Genomic DNA, 22,945 nt, shown 5'->3' with positions numbered 1-22,945 from the left:
GCTAGAAAGGTATTTATTACAGCCAGTACTAGATTGCTGATGTGTACATACAGTTAGATGCCGATACAAAGAAGCTGGAAAATCCTCTTTGTATTGAAAATGCTGTTCAGCACTAGGTGCTGTCCAGCATCAGTAGTGCTGATCTGTCACCATTAGCTAAAGCAAGGAAAATGGGGTGCCTTAGGTTTGATTTTTGGGGTAACGATGCCTTGATTTGTTATGGAAAATTTTAATGCACTTTTTGGTGAACAGCTCTATATAAATGCCATCTGTCGATTATTACTACCACTTTTAAATGTTAATAACCAAATTAGCTTTTCTAGCTCATAAGATACCCTTGCGCACGCACGCACACACAATTGCAAAATGAGACAAGACTCAAGGGCAAGACAGGAATGTATCCCAGACCCATCAAGGAAGTCCTTAGAGAGAGAGAGAAGAATTTTTAGCAGAGAAATGTAAAACTTTAAACTCCCTGTCTTTATTAGTACTTCTTTGAGGGATCTGGGATACATTCCTGTCTTGCCCTTGAATCTTGTTAGTTTCTTGATCAAGTGCTCTGGTATAATTCTGATTTCCTTTCAGTATTTTACCACCCTTGTGAAATGTATATCTCACCCTAGCATCTGTCTTCCATCCCTCCCTTCTGAACACCAAAGAAAATGAAGAAGTTAGCTTAGCATTTGACAAAGCAGAGGAGTTGGCTGACACTGTTCCAGAGGTGCAGCATCTGACTTCTCTGGAAACCAGGCTGGGTTCTGACAGAATCTTTTGAAATTTGCCTCAATTTGTCAGCTCACAAGCCTTGGCTTCTAGGGTCTGTGATCCCAGGGTAGTCTACTAAGTGGACTGGCTTCAAGACTGGGGTTTCCAGGGCCCAAGGCTCCAGGGCAGCTAGGCAGGCAGACTATCTGAGTCAGGGACCCTGGGGATTTCCCTTTTGAAAAATTTTGAAATGTTTGCTTTTTGTTCTGAGTCAGAACTAATCCATATTTCAAATACTTAAGATAATTCCCTTTCATAGAAGACTTTCACCACACAGTTCTATGGAGTAGCCCATGAAACAGTCATCTCATTTCAGTTCTTTTCCTTTTATGGTCAATGTGTGTCCATCACAAAAAGCAAAACCTTGCATAGTGTTAATTGTCTCCTCTTTTGGTTGTTTCAACCAATAGAGCAATGGTTGAATGGATGTGTAAACTGAACTGGTGGCCACTCCAAGTTAGAATAAAGCATAGTGGCAGATCAGCATAGCAGATCTGCCACATGGCAGATCTTGTCATTGATCCTGCCTCTGCTATGCCTGTTCAGTGGCTATCTGCCTGTCTGGCCCTTTCATGAGCACTATGTTAATTAAAAACCATCAGGATTATGTTTTGGTAAAGTAATTGCAGGTACTTTCCTAGAATGTATCTCTGAGATCTCAGTCTGTCCCTCCTCAAGCTCAGCTGTAATTTCTATCCTGACTTTTACTACCAAATACAGAGTTACCTTTGCATCACCGATATCTCTAGCCAGTGTCTGTATGTGACCTGAGTGCTCCTCATCATCTGGCAGTTTTCTGTCAGTGCCTAGATGAAATAAGTCAATAAACTTGAAATCTCCATGCAGCCATCTTGTTCTTCTTTGGTTAAGGTTGAGCCCATCTATCTCTTTCAGCTCACCTTCATCTGCACCCTGCTCACTCAAAGCTTTTCTAATAAATTTAATGCCCTTCTCTTTACACAACCACCATGTCGTCTACAGTTGAGAGCCTGAGGTTCCCCCTCTAGTTGGCTCTGCATATGGAGCCTAATCACATCAGAGGAAGCTACTAGAGATGTCCTGTACCTATGCTCCCCTCCCCTTTATTCTAAGTTTAGCTTCTAGGACCTCTTTCCTACACTTTGCTATGCCAGTTACCAGCACGTCCCGTGACTATGAACTCCACCCCAACTTAACTAAAAGTTTGGCTAGATGGCTCATGAGATCTACCTCATTCACACTTGATAGGTAACTTGCCAAATGGTGACCACATACCCAGCTATTGATAGTTTTAATGAATGAATCACCAGTCACTATAGCCTGTCTCACAACTATATCCTACAACTCATGGATGCATGAGGAACGATCAACTTCCTCTAATTTACAGGAAGGTGATTCCTAGCTGAGGGGAATATGTCTCTCTATTCCACTCTGGTCTCCACCAGTGCTAATCCATCCAGTTCAGAGCCATTTCCACCATATTATCCTTATAGCTATCTGTACTGCACTCACCATTGAGTGGCCCTCCCTCCCTTCAGTGCCAAACTCACACTTAGCCCAATTGTCTCCCTCAGACTTCTTTCCACTCAGGTCTGAATAGCACTGGGTTCTCTCTGCACCAAATTTCATAGTGGAAGAAGGTCACCTTGCTGCTGTTCTCCTGTATTTCCTCCTTTTCAAAAGAGAGAAAATTGTGTGCAGAGCAACTGGCCCAACTGGATCCAGTTATAATCGCAGACTGACTCCTGTGGCTTCCCCCCCCCCGTGAACTCCTGAGGAGACTTTCTGCATGAGGTCCAGGAATCCTCTTCCATGATGCAAAAGAACACCATTTCTTCTGTTGCATTCAGGCCCTCGTGTCCAGGTTTTGCCACATCTCCCCTGCCTGGCTTCACAAGGAAATCAGCATGGAAAGAGGCTGAGATTTTAGGGTATTTGCTACTTTTGTTGCATTCTCTAATATCCTGCAAATACTAATCTATGGTTAAAGAACAATTGCCTTTGTGATGGTACTCTATCCCTATCAAAATGTAAAATGGTAGAAAAGCATCTCCAGACCAATAGCAGCAAGGGTAGAGACACTTCATTTTCTTAAGTGAGGTGTGTACACACACACTCTCTCTCTCTCTCTCTCTCTCTCTCTCTCTCTCTAATATTATTAAGCACAAGTACCTGTTTTTCCTTTTATGTTAAAAAACCAAGGGAACTAAATGCAAAAAAAAGAATTAAAGTAACTGAGGGTTTTATGATTTAAGTTTTCTAAAAGTGGTCACATCACTTAAATGTAGCATTTAAGGTTCCAAAAATGTTAACTTTGTAGAGGTATGTTTGTAAAAGATTATCATTTAGAAAGACTCCCTCATAAAGGACAGTATAATGAACATAGGAATTTGGAGATGTGCCCTGGAGGCGGGGGGTTGGGAACACTGCATGGCTGCGTGCAGCAGTTCACCAGAGACCTCTCCAGTTTGTTTTATTAAAGTTTTAGTTCTTTTCCAGTCACAGGTTTGTTATTTAATAAACATCAAGATTCTTATGAACTTGACTGACCTGCAAATAAACAGTATTATTTCTAGTGTTGTTATGCTCAGGGCCGGTTCCAGGGGTTTTGCTGCCCCAAGCAGCGCCCCGCCCCCCCCCCCCCCAAAAAGCCATGATCGCAATCTGCGGCAATTCAGCAGGAGGTCCTTCGCTCCGAGTGGGAGTGAGGGACCCTCCGCCGAATATCTGAAAGTGCTGCCCCGCTCTGGAGTTGCCGCCCCAAGCACCTGCTTGATAAGCTGGTGCCTGGAGCCGGCCCTGGTTATGCTGGTTAAAAGATATTTATGTTGTAAAATGTACAGCATAACACAGGGAGAGATTCTGAGACTTCAAATAGATTTATGCTGATGTTACAGCAGCTGATAATCTGTCCCATTATGCACAAAGTTACTGCTTTATGAACTTTAATGTTTTGTTTTTCTTGACTTTGTGACTAATTATGCAAACTTAGTATTGCATTAATGTAGCTTTTTTGCATTTAATAACAACACATATACTTGATGTGTTAAATCAGGGATTGGTGACCTTTGGCACACCACCCGTCGTGGAAATCTGCTGGTGGGCCGGGCGATTTGTTTACCTGCAGTGTCTGCAGGTTTGGCCGATCGCAAATCCCACTGGTCACGGTTTGCAGGCCCTGGCCAATGGGGGCTGCGGGATGTGCTGGCCTGACAAACTCACAACACCAGACACATGTCTTACAGGATATTTAACATGGAAGGTACATAAGAACATAATAATGGCCCTACTGGGTTAGGCCAAAGGTCTATCTAGCCCAGGATCATGTCTTCCGACAGTGGCCAGTGCCAGGTGCCCCAGAGGGAATGAACAGAAGAGGTAATCATCAAGTGATCCCCTGTCGCTCATTCCCAGCTTCTGGCAAACAGACGCTAGGGATACCATTCCTGCCCATTCTGGCTCATAGCCATTGATGGACCTACCCTCCATGAATTTATCTAGTTCTTTTTGGAACTCTGTCATGGGTTCAAAAGAAAGCACATAACTTGTCAAGATTCATAATCATTCTGAGATATGTATGGGTAACATTTAAGGAATAGTATCAGAGGGGTAGCTGTGTTAGTCTGGATCTGTGAAAAAGCAACAAAGAGTCCTGTGGCACCTTATAGACTAACAGACGTATTGGAGCACAAGCCTTCATGGGTGAATACAGGACTCTGTCTCATTTAAAGAATAATGTATTTATGGTGAACAGATGCTTTATGGACTTGGAGTAAAAGTCATCATGAAATCATACGTCTCAGTGATGGCCCATTCAAGCAGGAGGGAGTTGTAACCCTGCCTTAGGTCATGTATGCACTAAAGGTCACAGTGGCACATCTGTACCAATACTCATGGAGCCATGTTATGCTGACAGAAGAGAGCTCTCCCATCGACATAATAAAACCAGCTCAATGAGCGGTGAGCGTCTCTGCCCCAGTGGTGGCCCTGGGGCCAGAGAACCTGTCAGCCTCCTGCCATGACCCCAGGCTGGAGGAACTGTCAGGTTCCCCAAACTCTTGTAGTCCTGGGACTGGAGGAACTCTCAACCCGCAACCACAGCAGGCAGGGCTGGTGGTGGAATCCAGGGACTACACTTGCTATAGCCCAACATTCACTATTGTGAAGGGCATTATAGCAAGGATCTACTGGTAGTGAATATATACGTCTCAGAACATTGCCTGCTTAACTCAATCTAAATTGTGCCACCTTAAAATATTCTCTTATGTTCTCTATCCAAACTAATTTGTCTTTTTTGGCTACTTTCTGGATATCTGTAATCTTTCTCTACTAAAAAGCTTTTCCTCTAACCAGCTTTTAGACCATTCCTCCCACATCACTGTCTCTTACTCCCCCAGTTTTCTAGGTTTCTCTTAATTCTACCTTTCTACTGCTGAGTAGCTCTTTGATAGTGATGAGAATGACCTTGCATTAACTTAAATTTATTTTTCTACATATAAAATGTTTGTATTACATTAATTTGTGTGTGTAGATAGATAGATATATATATAAAATTAAGTTAATGCCAGGTCACACTCAATGTATTGATTTGCGCCTTTCATCCATAGTAAAATCAAAATGGATGAAATACATATATTTGTAACCAAGTTATCATTCAAATTCAGTCATCTCCAGTAATAAACAAAGATGTAAGAGCACTGCACAATAGGACAGGAAGTGAAGAAGAATTTTATATCTAATTAAAATGAACTGGAGAGGCAGAATATAATGAACTAAGCTGGAATTTGGCTACAGTGGTGTTAACATCCCTTCTCTGACAGATCCTATGTCACTTTGTAATTACCATATGTTCAGATCGTTGGTTTTACATCTCTTCCAAAAGAGGGCACCTGTAGCCATAGATTGTCCCTTGACATTATGATGTCATTAGCTCAGCGGTGACTAAAAGGAAAGAATTCCTTGACTTTCTGAATCACCTGGAACACTTTGCTGCAACACCTTAAAAAGTGTTTTTCAGACTGGGGTTGCCACTTGTGTAGGGAAAGCCCCTGGCGGGCTGGGCAGGGCCAGTTTGTTTCCCTGTCCCATCCGCAGGTCCTGCCAATCACAGCTCCCACTGGCCACAGTTTGCTGCTCCAGGCCAATGGGAGCTAGAAGCGGCGTGGGCTGAGGGACTTACTGGCTGCCGCTTCCAGCAGCCCCCATTGGCCTGGAGCAGCAAACCACAGCCAGTGGGAGCCGCGATCGGCTGGATCTGTGGACGCAGCAGGCACACACACCGGCCCAGCCTGCCAAGGGCTTTCCCCACACAAGCAGCAACCCCAGTTTGAGAAACACTGCTTTAAAAGGTCTCCTATTGATGTGCTGAAATGGTGAATTCTGACAGGATCATGGCACAGGGTATTGCTATGAGCAATAACATCTTAGAATCATAGGACTGGAAGGAACCTCAAAAGGTCATCAAGTCCAGCTCCCTGCACTCATGGCAGGACCAAGTACTATCTAGACCATCCCTGACAGGTGTTTGTCTAAGCTGCTCTTAAAAATCTCCAATGATGGAGATTCCACAACCTCCCTACACAATTTGTTCCAGTGTTTAACCACCCTGACAGTTAGGAAGTTTTTCCTAATATCCAACCTAAACCTCACTTGCTGCAATTTAAGCCCATTGCTTCTTGTCCTATCCTTAGAGGTTAAGGAGAACAATTTTTCTTCTCTCCTCCTTGTAACAACAGTTTTCAAGTATGTAAAAAGGTTATGTTCCCTCTAAGCCTTCTCTTTTCCAGACTAAACAAACCCATTTTTTTTTCAATCTTCCCTCATAGGTTATGTTTTCTAGACCTTTAATCATTTTTGTTGCTCTTCTCTGGACTTTCACCAATTTGTCTACATCTCTCCTGAAATGTGGCTCCCAGAACTGGACACAACACTCCAGTTGAGGCCTAATCAGTGCAGAGTAGAGCAGAAGAATTACTTACTTACAATACTCCTGCTAATACATCCCAAAATGATGTTCGCTTTTTTTGCAGCAGTGTTACACTGTTGACTACTATTTAGTTTATGGTCCACTATAATACCCAGATCCCTTTCTGCAGTACTCCTTCCTAGGCAGTCATTTCCCATTTTGTATGTGTGCAACTGATTGTATGTGTCCCTTCCTAAATGAAGGACTTTGCATTTGTCCTTATTGAATTCCATCCTATTTACTTCAGACCATTTGGGAGGCTTATTTAATCTGTATTTTAATAATTAATATAGAATTAGAAACTAGATTAGGCATAAAGGATTCCTTGTTTAAATACAATTCTCTCCCCACTCTGTAACCCCATTGACTTTAAGGGACTCACTCCCTTTTCACAGCAGTGTGAGAAGAGGATCAGCACCAAAAAAGTTGGGTTTTTTTTGTTGGTTTGTTTTGCACACTGTTAACAGGGAAAACTAATTTTATGTTAGAAAAAATATCATCTTTTCTACTATTGTTTAAATGTATCACAATGCTAAAAGATTTATAGAACTACACTGGAAAAGCAACGACAGGCACAAAGCCACTGTAGAAAAAATGTTTGTTTATTCCACTAGGTTTCTGCTTGAAAGGTTTTTGACATAGTACTATATTTTCAATTGCTGCTTGATGATAATCATACAATACTTATTTATAGCCTCAGATATGAAAAATATCTGTGCTCCTCAATGTTAAGGAATGAGTCAATACTACTTTCCTAACTTCTGCTTTGGTAAAGTTTCAAAAGCATCACAAATATGCTAGTAAGTGATATTTCTCCTTCCAGTATTGTCAGTACATTTGCTCACTCTGGGATATGTATGAGCTCTCTGCATCAAGCTTTCTAGAAAGCTCTGATCAGTGATGGTCACGCCAGCCTTGTCTCAAGCCATGGGATTCTCCAGTCTGTTTATTGAGGAGGCTCTAAGGACTTCTAAGGCAGATTTAGAGTTCAACTGCTTCTAGGCCCCTCTTCACACTCCCAGTTGTGGTATATCTAGTCATTTTCCTGAAGCTGCTTTAATGTAGATCTCCATCATAATTGCATCCAACCAGTCCCAAAACGGGGCTTAGGGGTGGAGATAAGGGTGTATAAAGCCCCTTTTGCTGGTCCTAAACTGATTTCAGCTGAGCTGGATATGAAGTTTAAGCCTGAAAATTTGAGAAGTGAGATTGGAGGGGTGGGGTGAGAGAGAAATTTACTATGTGTGGTGATAGTGGTTGGTTAGTCAGAGTGAGAAGAGAAGAGAAAAAGGCAAGGCTTATGGCCAAATTTCAAAAAAAGGCTCATTCTTAAATGTTTCCTTTACCAAATTTATAACATTTTTCAGAAAAAAAGATATTACAGAAAATTCAGCTGTAAATGGGAAACTAAAATCAGCCATTTCATTGTAAAAGAGTCTTGCTTTAAGTGCAAATCTCAGCACAACTTTAACTGTGGAGTTGCTACTGATGCCTCCATCATATGATCTGAAGTACTTTACTTACTGAACACATATTGGGCATGAATTTTTAAAAAGACCATTGTGAAGACACAGTATCTCATACCTGCTGGGAATAATTTTTCTAATGCTTTTCATTTTGCCCTATAACCAAGGGATAACTTATATCAGTATTAGTGGAACATTCAGAATAGGTGGAAGTCAGGCAGATATAAGGAACTACTTTCTTTAAAATGAAGTTATAATCTGAAAAAGCAAAATGTTATATAATTCCTGCATTCCACAGAACTAATGGCTTGAGCAGGGATGGGCAAAAGCTTCCTACCTAATTTTGAATTTACTCAGATAATACGGGTTAATTTTTTATATGAATTTAAACATTACTAGGTTTGCATTTTGCTCAAAGGAGATTGTAAAAGAAAGCATAGAGGGGTGTGTGATAAGAGTAGGCAGAGTGAAACAGAAAGACAAACAAAAGCAGCGTGGGAAGGGAAAAAGAGCTACTCATTGGAAAGAAACAAAAAACAAACAACTGTGTGTGTGTGTGTGTGTATATGTGTGTATATATATATATATATATATACACACATACATACACACACACACACACACAGAGTTGTGTTTGTGTGTATGTATGTGTGTGTGTGTATACACACACTCACACACCCCCTCCCATACAGAGGCTGCTTACTTGTGATAGAAGAACCATTAAGACTAGATTAACTCTAATACATAGCACAGGCTAGATAAAATACGTTTCTTTGTTTATTCAAATTACTCTTAGAAGGTATTAGAAACAATGTATTTAAATTACAGGTAAGGTGATTTGGGAACCTCTTCCAAATTTTGCAAATTCAAAACTTTGTGAAATTCCCAAACATCATGGGGTTTTCCCCATCTCTTCCAGGGCTGGCTCCAGACATCAGCCGACCAAGCACGTACTTGGGGCGGCACCTTGGGGCAGGGCGATTCTCAGGTTTTTTTTTTTCGTTCATCGGGGCAGCGCTGGGGGGGCAGAGGCTTGGTGCGGTGCTGGGCGGGCAGGGGCTGGCGTGGTGCTCAGAAGGGGCAGGGGCTTGGGGCAGTGTGGTGCTCGGAGGGGGGCGGGGCTTGGTGCAGCGCAGTGCTGAGGGGGCGGGGCTTAGGGCGGCATGGCGCTTGGGGCGGGGTTTGGGGCAGCATGGTGCTCGGGGGGGCTTGGGGCAGTGCGACGCTCAGAGGGGGCGGGGTTTCGGTGGCACGCCGCTTGTGGGGGGGTACAGCGGGGCGGCGCTCTTCTTTTTTGCTTGGGGCGGCAAAGAAGCTAGAGCCGGCCCTGATCTCTTCTCATATTATTCTTAATCAAAGTGGTGTTAATCAGAATAAAACAAATCTCCGTACCTCATGGTTAAGCCTGCTGATCTGCTGTTTGGTTTCTTCTGCTTTGATAACTAGCACCGCAGCACCAACTTCAGAGTCTGTAAATAATCCATGCATATATGTAAATTATAGAAATAGATTATCAGGTGGTTTAGGGAGTTAGTAAGGTGACTCTTTCACTTGATCTCTACTTTAAATCTGATCCCAGGTTTGGTTGGGAGCAAATGAAATTAGCATTTAATGGCTTTCTTTGGTCAATGTAAAATGCATAGGAAGGATGTAAATGAGGTATTACAGGAAGTTTGCACTGTCTCTTCCTGTGTAGGACCTACTTTGTGAGAAGACATAGAACTTCTGTCAAGGCATTAAGTCTGATAATTCAGCAATTAAAAACATCACATATGTAATTGCCACACCCCTATTATGCAGCTGTTTTTGCCTTCAAAAAGAATTAGTTTCACAGTGGCATTTAGGCAAGAGATACATAATTATGTGAGAACAGTTTCCTCATCTAGAAGGGGAAAATGGGAAACAATCTGAGTTCAGCTGGTTATGCCATTTCAACACTAGCCCATTTCTTCTGCATCACCAGTAATGGCTGGGCTCTTCTATTTGTGTTCCTGCCTGCTGCTTTGTTTCATCAGTCCTTTCGGAAGACTGCCCAGCATTTCATGCTACTCATAGCTTTCACTCTGTTCAGTTCTGACACACTGTTAACTCTGTGAAAAGCCAAGAGTTAATAGTAAAATAGCGGCAAAGTTCCAGTATAGTTCTTCTTAAATTATTTTTCCAGGTATGTCACTATGGGACCCAATCTTGAAATGTGTCGTGTTCAGCTGATTTAATGGAGTTGATGGCACTCAGCACCTCATAGAATCAGCCCCTATATTAGTAAAGATGTAGTGGAAACCAAACTCCTGACAAGCCATTTATCTTGCCTTGTAACAGAGAGGAACAGGACAACTGGCATGGACACACTGATGATATCAAGATGTACCTTTCTGTCATGATTTGCAGTCAATGCAAATGACGATAAGTTTAGCTGCATGTTAAACCCATTCACATAATTCATAAAGGTTTATTTTATTAAGAATCATGCAAATATAGATGCACAAAAGGCAAGTAATCAAAAAAGTGTCTATTACAATGAGTAGCTAGATATGGCACTTACCCACAATTGTAGGAGATACCCGGGATTCCGGCCTGAGTTGATCGGAGCCGAAGTCAAAAGTCTGGCTTCCCTCATTATGGTTTCCATCTTCAATCCCATCAACAATCCTGTTAAAAACATTGTCTTTGACTATAGAGTTTATAGACCTCACACTTCATAATGTAATTATCAATATTACTTTGAAAGGCACAGTCTTAAGCAATGGTGAATTCTGTATGACACTAATCTTAGAGAAATATAAAGGCCATTACATAGGTGTGACCAACTGAGTTACCACTTGTTTAAACCTTGAGTAAACAGAGCAGAATCAGGCCCTTCATTTTAACTGATCATTTTGAAACTATCATTACTTTTACAGGTTGTGATAGGGCCTTTAGTCTAGTCTACTTGCATTCCCTATGCCATTTGTAATAATTATAAACTGTTAGGACCATCAGTGAAAAAGACAGTTACCTTTTCCGTAACTCGTGTTCTTCGAGATGTGTTGCTCACGTCCATTCCATATTAGGTGTATGTGCTCGCCACATGCAGTGGTGCTGGAAGTTTTTCCCTCAGCAGTATCCTTAGGGGACCGGCTCTGGCACCCCCTGGAGTGGCACCTGCATTGCATGGTATAAAGGGTGCCGCTGGCTCCCCCACCCTCAGTTTCTTCTTGCTGGAAACTCCAACAGTGGGGAAGGAGGACAGGTCATGGAATGGACATGAGCAACACATCTCAAAGAACACCAGTTATAGAAATAGTAACTCTCTTTTCTTCTTCAAGTGCTTGCTCATGTCCATTCCATATTAGGTGACTCCAAAGCAGTACCTCTGGAGGTGGGTAGGACTTCACGGACGTGTAGATTGCAACACAGCTCCGCCGAACCCAGTGTCATCTCTGGCCTGCTAAGTGATGGTATTATGTCTGTGCTCTCGTCAAGTGGGCTCTGACGATCGGCAGCGGCAGAACCCCTGCCAGGTCCTTATGCATCAGGTAATCCAATTGGAAATGCTCTGTGAGTACACCGAATGACCCTTCATCCTATCCGCTGTAGTGATGAAGAGTTGAGTCAATTTATTAAAAGGCTTGGTAAGTTCTAAGTAAAAAGCCAAGGCCCTCTGGATGTCCAGGGCATGAAGACGCCTCTCTTCACTGGTCTCGTGTGGTTTGAGACAGAACACCGGGAGGAAGATCTCCTTGTTCATATGGAAGATGGAGACCAAGTTTGGCAGGAAGGCTGGGCGAGGCTGCAACTGAATCTTATCTTTGTAGAAGACTGTGTATGGTGGTTCTGATGTGAAGCTTTAATTTCCAAGACCCATCTCGCTAATGTCTTCACCACCAGGAACGTGACCTTCCATGACAGATGAGAAAGGGAGCAAGAACCCAGAGGTTCAGAGGGTGGGCCAGTGAGCCTAGAGAGGACCAAGTTAATATCCCACTGTGGGACAGGAGCCCCGCACCTGCGGGAAGGGTCTTTCCAACTCTCTCAAGAATCTGACTGTCACATCATGGGAGACCACCATTTGTCCTTGGTTCAGCAGGTGAAAAGCAGAGATGGCTGCAAGATGCACTCAGTGGAAGAGTGTGCCAGTCCCTGGTTCCTCAAATAGAACAGGTAGTCCAGGACAGTCTGTATGGAGGAATGCAAGGGAGAGATGCCCCGTTCCATCGCCCAGTGAGAAAACCTCATCCACTTGTCAGTTTAGTTGAGGGCTTCCTATTTTCCAGGAGGACCTGTTGGACTCCTTCCAAACAGGTCTGCTCCTGCAGGTTCAGCCATGCAGCATCCATGCTGAGAGATGGAGGGTCCCAAGGTTGGGGTGTAAGAGCTGACCATGGTCCTGCAACAGCAGGTCCAGTCGGTTGGGCAGGGGCCATGGAGGGGCCACTGACAGGCTCATGAGCGTGACAAACCAATGCTGGCAAGACCACGCTGGGGCTATCATGATAACCTGTGCCTTGTCTCCCTTGATCTTTGCCAGGGCCCTGCTGATGAGTGGAATCAAAGGGAATGCGTAAATCAGGCTTCCTGATCACAACAGGAGAGAAGGCATCAGAGAGGGAGTCCTTGCTCAGACCCTGTTGAGAACAAAAGCAGTGGCATTTCCTATACTGTCTGGTAGTGAACAGGTCCACTCGGAGAGTTCCACATCTTTGGAAGGTCATGCAGGCTACCTCTGTATGGAGCAACCACTTGTGGTGAGAGAAGTCCCTCCTGAGCTGGTCTGCCTGCATATTCCAGATGTCGGGAAGGTGACAAGCTTCCAGGTGGATTTTGTGGCTGATGAAGAAATCTCACCGACGTAGCACCTCCTGACAGAGAGCCGATGAGCGTGCTCCCCCTTGCCAGGTGATGTAGAACATCGAGGCTGTGTTGTCTGTCAGGACTCATACTACCTTGCCCGATAGGTGGGACAAGACGACTCCACATGCCAGCTGGACTGCTCAGAGCTCTTTGACTTTTATGTGTAACAGCGCCTCTTCCAGGGACCACATCCCCTGTGTTTGGAGGTTGCTGAGATGTGCCCCCCAGCTGAGGTCCAAGGCATTTGATACCAACTAGATGGAGCGAGGAGGGTTGTCGAACATAACCCCTTCCAGGACTGTCCTGCGGTCACAGTCCACCATCTCAGCAAGATAAGTATCACCTGGGGAATGGTAACAATCTTCTCCAAGGGGTCTCGGGACTGGGAATAGACCATCCCCAGCCATTGTTGCAGGGGCTGCATTTGGAGCCTGGCATGGTGGACCACATAAGTGCACGCTGCCACGTGGCCCAGCAGGCGCAGACAGACCCTGGCTGTAGTTAGAGGGAATGTGGAAACTTTTTTGCAATGAGGTTTGCCAATGTGTGGAACTATTCTAGCGGCAGGAATGCCCTGGTGCAGACAGAGTTGAGGACTGCTCCAATAAACTTTGTCCTTTTCACTGGCATTAACATCGACTTTTTGTCATTTGCCAGTAGGCCCTGAGAGCAGCATGTGGCTTGAAGCACCATGACACTCCTTCACACTTGAGACCTGGAACCGCCCTTGATGAGCCTGTCATCGAGGTACGGGTAGATCTGGATACCTGGCACCTGAGGTAAGCTGCTACCACTGACATGCATTTGGTACACACCCTGGGTGCTGTCACCAGGCTGAACGAGAGGACCGTAAACTGATAGTGGTGGGGACCCACTGTAAACTGGAGGAAGCATTTGTGTCCTTGAAAGATCGCTATGTGGAAGTATGCGTCCTTCAAGTTAAGGGCAGCATACCAGTCTCCTGGATCCAGGGAGGGGATAATAGAAGCCAGAGAGACCATGCAGAATTTTACCTTCTGTAGGTACTTGTTGAGATCTCACAGGTCTAGGATGGGCCATAGATCGCCTTTGGGATTAAAAAGTACTGGAAATAGAACCCCTTGTTCCTGTACTCGATAGGAACTTCTTCCACTGCACCCAGCTGTAGTAACCCTTTTACCTCCTGCACGAGGAGAATTTCATAAGAGGGGTCCCTGAAGAAGGGTGCGGAAGGTGGGTGGGAAGGGGGGGTAGAAAGGAACTGGAAGGTATAACCCCATTCCACTGTGCTGAGAACCCAGCGGTCTGAAGTTTCAGAGTTACAAGTCAGGAGGAAGGGGAAAAGGTTGTTGGAGAACACTGGGAAAGATGAATCCGGGGAATAGTCTGGTAGATTGTCCACGGGCACACCCTCAAAAATGCTTATTACGGGTTGAGCCCGACTGGGCAGAAGGTGGAAATGGGTGGCTTTGGTGGTGCTTGTAATCCTCGACTCAATTATGGGGCTGGTCCTGCTGAGGATGGCTCCCCTGGCCCTGAGGCTGCAGTGGTTTGAACCGTTTACGTGCCAGGGCTGGGATGTACGGATCCAGGGTTTTCAGGGTGGTGCAGGAGTCCTTGAGGCTGTTTGCCTAGGGCCCCGCTGTCGAAGGGCTGGGCCTGCAATGACTGCTGGGCCTCGGTGGACAATCCAGAGAGTAGCAGCCAAGAGATTTGCTGCATGGAGATAGCAGAAGCCATGGTTCGGGCAGCAGCATCAGCAGTGTCTGACGCCGCTTGGAGGGCCACCCTGGATGCAGCTGTGCACTCATTGAGGATCACTCAGAACTCCTTCTTGGAAGCACTGGGGAGTGACCCTTCGAACTTGGCCATGGCTTGCCACATATTGAAGTGATATTGGCCAAGGACGACTTGGTGGTTGGCTACTCTCAGCTGAAGACTGCAAGACAAATAAACTCTACATCTGAAAAGATCCCACCTCCTTGAGCTTTTATTTTTGAGGGTGGCCTCGGGTTGTTGCTGCCTCTCCCTGTGGTTAACTGCCTCGACCACAAGGGAATTGGGGGCTGGTAGAAGTACAGGTATGCATGTCCTTTTGTTGGCACAAAGTACTTAGGTTCAGCCCTTTTAGAGATAGGGCCAGAGAAGAGGGGGTCTGACACAGGGCATTAGTGATTTTAGAGACCCCTTCATGAAGGGATAGAGCCTCCCTGGCAGGATGTGATGACATCAAACAGAGAGTCCGAGGGCTCTTCCAGTGCCTCTGCCTGAAGCCCCAGGTTAGAAGCAACCCTCTGCAAAAGTTCCTGGTGTATCTTGGCATCATCCTGAGGAACTGGGTGAGGGGGCCCCATGATAGCATCATCTGGTGATGATGAGGACAATGCCGGTGCCATGGGAACCTCCACGTACATTGGTGATCCAGCAGCTAGCTCCCGTGGGTCCTCTTGGATCTGCGGGGTCTTACCCCCCGAAGCTTCGAGCACTGGAGGAGAACGGGATACTAAGGCCACTGGCCTCTGTGAGGCTCCTGGCACTGATTGGGCAGCCTGGGAAGGTTGGGTGAAGCCCCTGGAGTTTCATGGGCACCATGGTGCCTGTTATCGAGTTAGCAGTGCCAGGTCAAAAGCTCTGTGCAGACAAACACAGTAGAAACAGCTAGCTTTGACAGTTCCATTGTTCTGTTTATCCAGCCCTGCCAATATCAGTCTATCATCTTGCAAGCAGCAAACCCCATTTGCAAGACAGTACTGATATTAGGCCTAAACCAATGCCCACTGAAGTCCCAGTGACTTCAAAGTGCTTTTTATTGGTGATATTATGAATTACATTGCGTGCTCTATATAAGTGTACCTATATAAGCTGTATTAAGAGCCAAATCCTGAAGTCTGTACTTAATCCTTACTCAGGCATGGTTGATAGTAGCCCCAGCATGCCCCCCTCCGTGGAGGTGTAGAAGACGGACTAACTAAAAGATCAGTATAGATCCTGCCCTGACTCACCCCAACTCCAGCCATGTTACAAGCCCATATTTTGCAACCATGAAAGTAGAAACAGTAATTTGACCCATGACAAACTTGGCTCTAGTGAAATTCTATTTATGAGGAAGTGGAATGGAAATCCAGATTGTTTCAATGCATTGCAATGATCAGGCTACAATTCCAGTTATGGTTCCTTAGATCTTCCCAACACATGGGCAAACATCTAATCAGAGTAACAAATGCCATACTGAAATTCAGTAAAACTTTCCTAAGCTCTTCAGATATTTAGTCCTCCTGTGGGATTGTTCTTCCTTTTGAGTTTGCATACATGTGGCTAAACACAGGGTTAAGATTGCTTCACTAAGCTAAGGTGAAACTTAAGCTATTCTAAGAATCACAGTCAATGGAGCTCTTGAGATGAAAAATACTATTGACAATGAGATCACTGTATGAGGATCTTATTTTGAATCAGATGGGTTTTTATTGCCGTATGCATGCATAGCTCAAGGCTGTACTTCTGTGTTTGTCAAACAGAGAGAAAGGGGAGAATGTACATCATATAAAAAACCTTCATCAAACCAACAAATAAAAGATTGATTTATGAAACAGGCCTTTTCAACCGGGGCCTCCAGACACTGTGTACAGAAGCACCCATTTGTGCATATAGAAACACACATTAACATGTAAACACTCACTTTGTAGAAAAGCATTGGAGACAAAAGGGTAGATTTTTCTTTCACTTGCACCAGTTTTGCACCATTTGAGTCCCATGAAGCTAGTCCTCTGATTCAGTGATATCTGAATCAGGCCCATGAAGATGAAGAATGGAATAATTAGAAGCATAGGCCATTAATATACAAGTTTGACTATTATTTTGATGTACTGATGTTTTGTAATATGAATATAAACCTTTACCCCCTAATGTTTTAAAGCAAACCAAGTGCTTGTAAAAGGTGCTCAACTGACAACAGTGGACAAGGAAATCTTAACTGTCCACAGAACAGGCACAGCATGGGAAGTGGAGCAGTCTTCCCTAACACTGCCTCAACACTGACACAGAGGGGTGACTTCTAGAAGATAGTTCAGTTTTATGCTCAGCCAATTCTTGGCCTCTCTTCTTACACTGCTATTTGGGAGGGTGGTTTTTGTGATAAGGGGACATTTGTACAATGGGAACTACAGTTTACATGAAATAAGGATGTACTTATTCATGTTCTGATATTGCAAATGTAATTTGGGTTGGGAAATTATAGAGAAAGGGATTTTGGCTGGCAGGATAATAGATCTTAAATCATGTATGTTATGGGCCACATTTCCAGCCTAACTATAAACAGGACTCTAATTTTGTATATGCAAAAGTATGTATGGAAATAATAGTGTGTGTAACAATGTACCTTAAGTTTGCGCCCACAGAATTGGTGGTCAGTGTCTGGCCATGTGCATGTGTATGACTGTAATGGACAATTCTTAGTAGGCACCATGAACCAAGGATTTACTGAACTACTACTCATTTTCCACAAGCCATCAAATGGTAATGACTTTCAGTCATAACTGACTTGAGCCAAATCAAACATGTTAATTTTGGCTATAGTGAGTTTATTGCACGATTTCCTAAATACATTTTGACCCAGCTAGACCTATTGTATATTTGTGATGCCGAGTCAGTGGTTTTCATGTTTACTTTACCACTACCATAACCCTGAGAGGAGAAAAAGATTATTATGTTAGCTTGTCTATCACTAGCAAACAGAGAAAACTTTGAAAAATATACAATACTTCAAAATTGTTGGAGAACGTGAATTAAAAACCCTAAACCAAAACATCTGAAGGGCTAAATCCTCAACTGGTACAGCTCCCTATGGTGACTTACATCAGCCAAGGATCTGTCCCCAAGACTATCATTTTTGCTAATAGCAGCTTATGATTTTGGAATAACCTACATAAGCAGCGTTGCCATTAATGAAGTCATTTCACACTTGTACTAATCATACTTTCATACCACCACACACCATCATGTATTTGGTTTACACCACACATTTTAGAGAAAAGCTGATTTTAAAAACTTCATGGTTACTTCCCATCCAACCTGTAAAGCCAGGTTGCTATTATACAATCTGTCATTTTTAAAAACTGTAAACTATAACCTACTCCAGTCACTTTGTGTATATGTGCCTATGTGCTGACATTGATCACTCTGGATATAACCTTTCCTCTGAAGGACTCAAAATGCTTTAGAAAATTAAGCCCCATAATGCCCCTGCAAGATATGCATTTTCATACTTGTTCCACAGAGGGTATATTGATGCATAGAGAGGTTAAGGCCAAATTTAAAATCTGGGTGCCTCAAATCAGGCCCTGTAATCAGTAGCTCATCATCTAAATATTTCATCTGATTTTTATATATGCTGAGCACTGTAACTTCCACTGTTGTAACATTATCTTTATCTTGTAATACGGCCCTGAAGTCCTAAAATTCCCCGTGCTGGGGGCTAAATAACATTGAGTTCTTGTTAATAATGGACTCTCCCTGTCCCTGCAAGATGGCTGGGATAAGATGATTCCAGGAAGGTTAGATGCTAACATTAAAGAAAAACAAGAATTTTGCAGCATTAAGAAAAAATATCATGACCTGATACTTGAAGCAGACTTATGTGCTGGGGAAGAAGATAAATCTTTATAGCTACTACCTTGGACTGAGATTAGGGGGACCAATGGTGTTCAGTGTCGAAAGGTGCAGTTTTAGATTTTTCTCTCTCTTTCTGGAGTAGTAGTGGAGTTCAGTTTCATGTCTGGTTCTTGCAGGGTTTGAACTGCAAACTCGGATGGGGGAGTGAAAGGGCACCGTTCCTGAGGCCAACTGTTTCAAGTTTATCCCTAGATAGCTTTTATTGCTTCCAGCCTTCTTCTCTTGGGATGAGGTTGTGCTCCTCGTGTGGATTGGAGAAAGAATGGCATTCTCCTCCTCTTCTCTTTCGTCCTCGTCTTCCTCGTCTTCCACAATTGATGGGAGTCTCTTGTTTATGCTGCCATTTCCCTTGGGCTCTGTCTAAAATAGTAGATAATTCACATTAATATAAATTTCAAAGCCCAGCACTCCAGGGACAGCTGATTTGCTCTGATGTTCATACTTGAATAAAACCAAATCCATTAGAGCTTTTATTTTTCATTAGAACAAATGTTATTTTGGGACCCACCTGTTATTTATTTCTCTCTCTCTTCAGTCCCTCACGTATATATACAAAAGCCCTCTAGTAACAGAGCCAGTGAACTCACTGCAAATGTATTTTGTTACTGAGAAATGTTGCCTGACTTTAGTTCTTACAAGCCACCCAGAGTACATATACTTCAATAGATTTCTCTGTCTTTTGAGGAGTTAGTTCTTCCCAAGGTAATGCTGTCAGACTGTTGATGCATAAAGAATGGGTTTTAGGTAAGGTACGTATATGCCCACAGTCCAGTATATGGCCAGTACAGTCAGTTATAAGGAGTGATACAGTTCCCTTAGGACCTGAATGCATCCTGGTTCCTCCTCTTAGTCACACTGAGTGGGACCTTACACTCTGATCATACTACCTTACAGCCAGACCCCTGAGCTCCCGCAGAGCCCTATTTATGCACAACAGTGTAACAGGATTACCTTATGAAGAACTAACTCATCCGAAGATAGAGATGAATTTATTAAAGAATACAGACTGTAGGATGGACTGTAGGTGCTAGTTATAGGAGGCAGAAGGGTCTAATGGACTCCAAAGACCTGCCACTCTACTGCTGGGTGACCTTGGGCAAATCATGTCTCTGTCCTCAGTTCCCCAATTATAAAATAGGAATAATGTATGCCTTTGTAAATCACTTTGATATCTACTTATGAAAATGGCTATATAAAAGTTATGCATTATTAATTAATTTTATTATTAATTATTATTATTATTTCTTCTTGGAAATAAAATACATGTGCAGTGAGTTGCAGAGGTCTGCCCACATGGAGCTGATTTCCGGGTCAGGGCCTTGCTTCGCAAGTAGTCCCATTTATTCCCATGCTACAACTTGTGGGGCAAGGTATTATCACTATGAGTAGCAGAATCAGGTTCTACATCATTCTTACAAACTCCACAAATCTCAAATAAATGAGACAGCCAAATTCAATTGAGCCCAAAAGAAATCTTTTCTGAAAATAGTACTGGAGCATTTTCAGCGTGATTGAGAACAGGAAGTAGCAAAGATCTCACATAGGAGTCTGTTGTGAACTGATTTCCATCCCAATTGTCCACAATCATATCAGTTTGGATATTTTGGGTAAAGATACAAATTTTGGGTGAACAATCTTTTGAGATTTGCCCATCACTCCTTGTCCTCATATTTTGCAGCATGAGTTTAATTTTGCTATTCTATTTGCACTATAAGTTTACTAAGTAAATATTATACAATGATTATTGTTAATGCAGATACAATGAGCCAGACCTTTTCAATCTATGTCCAAAAAGTCAAGAACATAAAATATAATAGCAAAGGCCTGTCTGTCAAGAAGATAATAATGGCCTCTCTGAGAACTATTCTACTATATAGAAGTCTGACTGAGCACACTGTACAGAACTCTTATATGAGAAAGGACTTTATGTACACAGAACTTTACACATCTATCATTTGGTTTGAGTAAACATTCCAGGCTCACCTTTCATATATGCATTAATGGAATATCCAAATCCAGTATCTGGATGCTAAAATGCCTAAGCATTTACGCATGGAAAATGGGCATTTATGGGGTACACCTAACAGCAGTTTTAGCATTCAAATGCAGAATCCTATTTAAGGGCCTGATTCAAAACCCTCTGACTTCAGTGGGAGTGTTTCCATTGACTTAAAAAGGCTTTGGATCAGGTCCTAGGTACTTATGTTTCAAAGTTAAGCTCATCATATTTAAAATCAGACAATCATACCTGAGATAGTGTAGACTTGTTTGATAATCTTGATATTACCTGAGGAGGGAAAAAATGTAGTAGCAGAAAATAAGTGAATTTTCACAGTTTTGGCTTCCAAAGGCAATTTCATATGATGGAACAGCAAGGAAATCTCATAATAAAACAAATGCATATTCCACAAATTAAATTCAAAATGCCACTGATGATAATGAAACATCTTTGAAACAGCCTCTGTCAGGACCAAGTTGTTGACCAGAAAATGTACCTTTCATTTTAAAGAAATAGGGAGTTCTTATAAAATTAACATTTTCCTCCAAAGTAAAACAAGACTAGGGACATGACCTGCACTGGACATACATGGAGGGATCTCTGCACAGGAAGGCCCGATGATTTTGATAGGGCTCCATGTAGGCACAGAGTTTGTTGTAGGACCAGTCCTTAAATAATGTAGGAATCTAGAACAGTGACAGGTATGCCAACAACTTTCAAAAATAGATCCCTAAAGTTAGGCTCCGAACACCTACAGAAAGTCAAACTACCATCTGTGCCTTTGAAAATCTCCTCTTTAGGCTCCAAAATAAGTGTCCTGATTTTCAAAAGTGCTGATTACCCAGCATCTTCCTTTAAAATCAGATGGATCTATGGGATGCTCAGCATTTCTGAAAATTATACTATTTACGTAGTTGTCTACATGCAAACTCTAGGTAACATTTTCAAAGCTTAAGGGCCAGATTTACAAAGGTATTTATGGGTCTAAAAATGCAAATAGGAGGCTAGTAGGATTTACAGAAGTGCCTAAGCGAGGTAGGCACCTAAGTCTCATTTACTTTTAATCTTTGTAAATCTAGCCCTCAAACCCAGATCCTCAACATTATTTGACTTCAATGGGATTTAAGCGCCTGAACAACAGAGGATTTGGGCCAATTCAAAAGTAATTTAGGCACTTAAGAGCCTAAGTCACATTGAAAGTCAAGGGATATTCAGAGCATAAATAACTTTTGAATATTTTACTTCAGCAGATGAATTTTAGTAACTCATTTTTGAAAATCTTGGTTGTTTTGTCGTAAGATCAGAGCCCCTGCAGTTTGTAAGGCTATTAGGCAAATAGTTCTGTAATTACTCGTAAAAATGAAGTTATCGTTATTGCCACACAAATGTGTGCTTCCCCAATGTTTAATTTTGTCTAAGCAGTAAACCTATTCCACATTTGCCTAGCCATCAGCGTGTGGATTTATCAGACACGTTGCTTAAATAAACTTAGCAATAATTCTCAATACACTGACACGTAGAACAACCAGAATCATTACATTGCGTAAATAAAGCGAAAATATGGCCCAGCTCCTCCTGTGTCAGCGAGAGAAAATGTTGGGCAGCCCTAATTGGATGGTCAGATGTCGAGCCCTTTCAGCTCTGATTGTAATCAGTGTCAGCAGAAGGAACTCAGCACCTGGGCCCTAGATCACTTGGAGCAATAGAAGCATTCAGTGTGCTCAATGCTACAGTTTAAAAAAAGATCAGTTGAATGTAATACTAAAGGCCTGACTTGGATATACACCTGCACCCAGACACACCTGGTATTAATTAGATTAATTTAATGTAGGGGTATATAGTGCCTAGCACTTTGAGGTCTCTAGACACTATTGCAGTATAATTGTTAAATATATGTCGATATAATATTAATTGATATTTACAAAACCAGTCCCATGAATTAGCAGTTTAACAAACAGAAATATGAAAATATTAATTTGCCTGCCAGAATCTTGCTTGGGTTTTACCAAGAAAGGACTTGTGTGTGGGTGTACTTTGTTAAATGTGAGCAAAGATCTTCTCCTCTTTTGAACTTTCTTCCCCGAGTATAAAGGAGAGTTATATATGCAGCCTTGAAAATAAGGAAATACACACTACGGCATGGAATAGCTTTAGATTTTTTGTATGCTTTCCCATAGCCCTGCTGGGATTGCATGCATTCAGCTGGGCTGCAGGGTCTGAACAGCATTTCCCCTGCAGGGACTCCACCTGACTGCCAGGGATTAATGCTGTGCCAGCAATGAGTGCATTGAACCT

The 22,945-nt window shown here is 42.8% G+C and overlaps 1 protein-coding gene across 1 annotated transcript in view; it reads right to left on the bottom strand.

Annotated features, from left to right (window-relative positions):
- The window catches only part of KCNH8 (potassium voltage-gated channel subfamily H member 8), a 360,755-nt gene that overhangs the window by 5,027 nt on the left and 332,783 nt on the right, over window positions 1-22,945 (bottom strand). Inside the window, exons 12-15 of the mRNA XM_030550923.1 lie at window positions 20,900-20,938; window positions 18,653-19,011; window positions 10,718-10,824; window positions 9,568-9,644 (exon numbers count right to left, since the gene is read on the bottom strand). Coding sequence (XP_030406783.1) covers window positions 9,568-9,644; window positions 10,718-10,824; window positions 18,653-19,011; window positions 20,900-20,938 — 582 coding nt within the window. The remainder of the gene's footprint in view (window positions 1-9,567; window positions 9,645-10,717; window positions 10,825-18,652; window positions 19,012-20,899; window positions 20,939-22,945) is intronic.

The sequence above is a fragment of the Gopherus evgoodei genome, chromosome 2, assembly GCF_007399415.2.
Source record: "Gopherus evgoodei ecotype Sinaloan lineage chromosome 2, rGopEvg1_v1.p, whole genome shotgun sequence".
In the NCBI taxonomy this organism is placed as follows: domain Eukaryota; kingdom Metazoa; phylum Chordata; order Testudines; family Testudinidae; genus Gopherus; species Gopherus evgoodei.
This window is presented reverse-complemented; position numbering and strand designations above follow the sequence as displayed.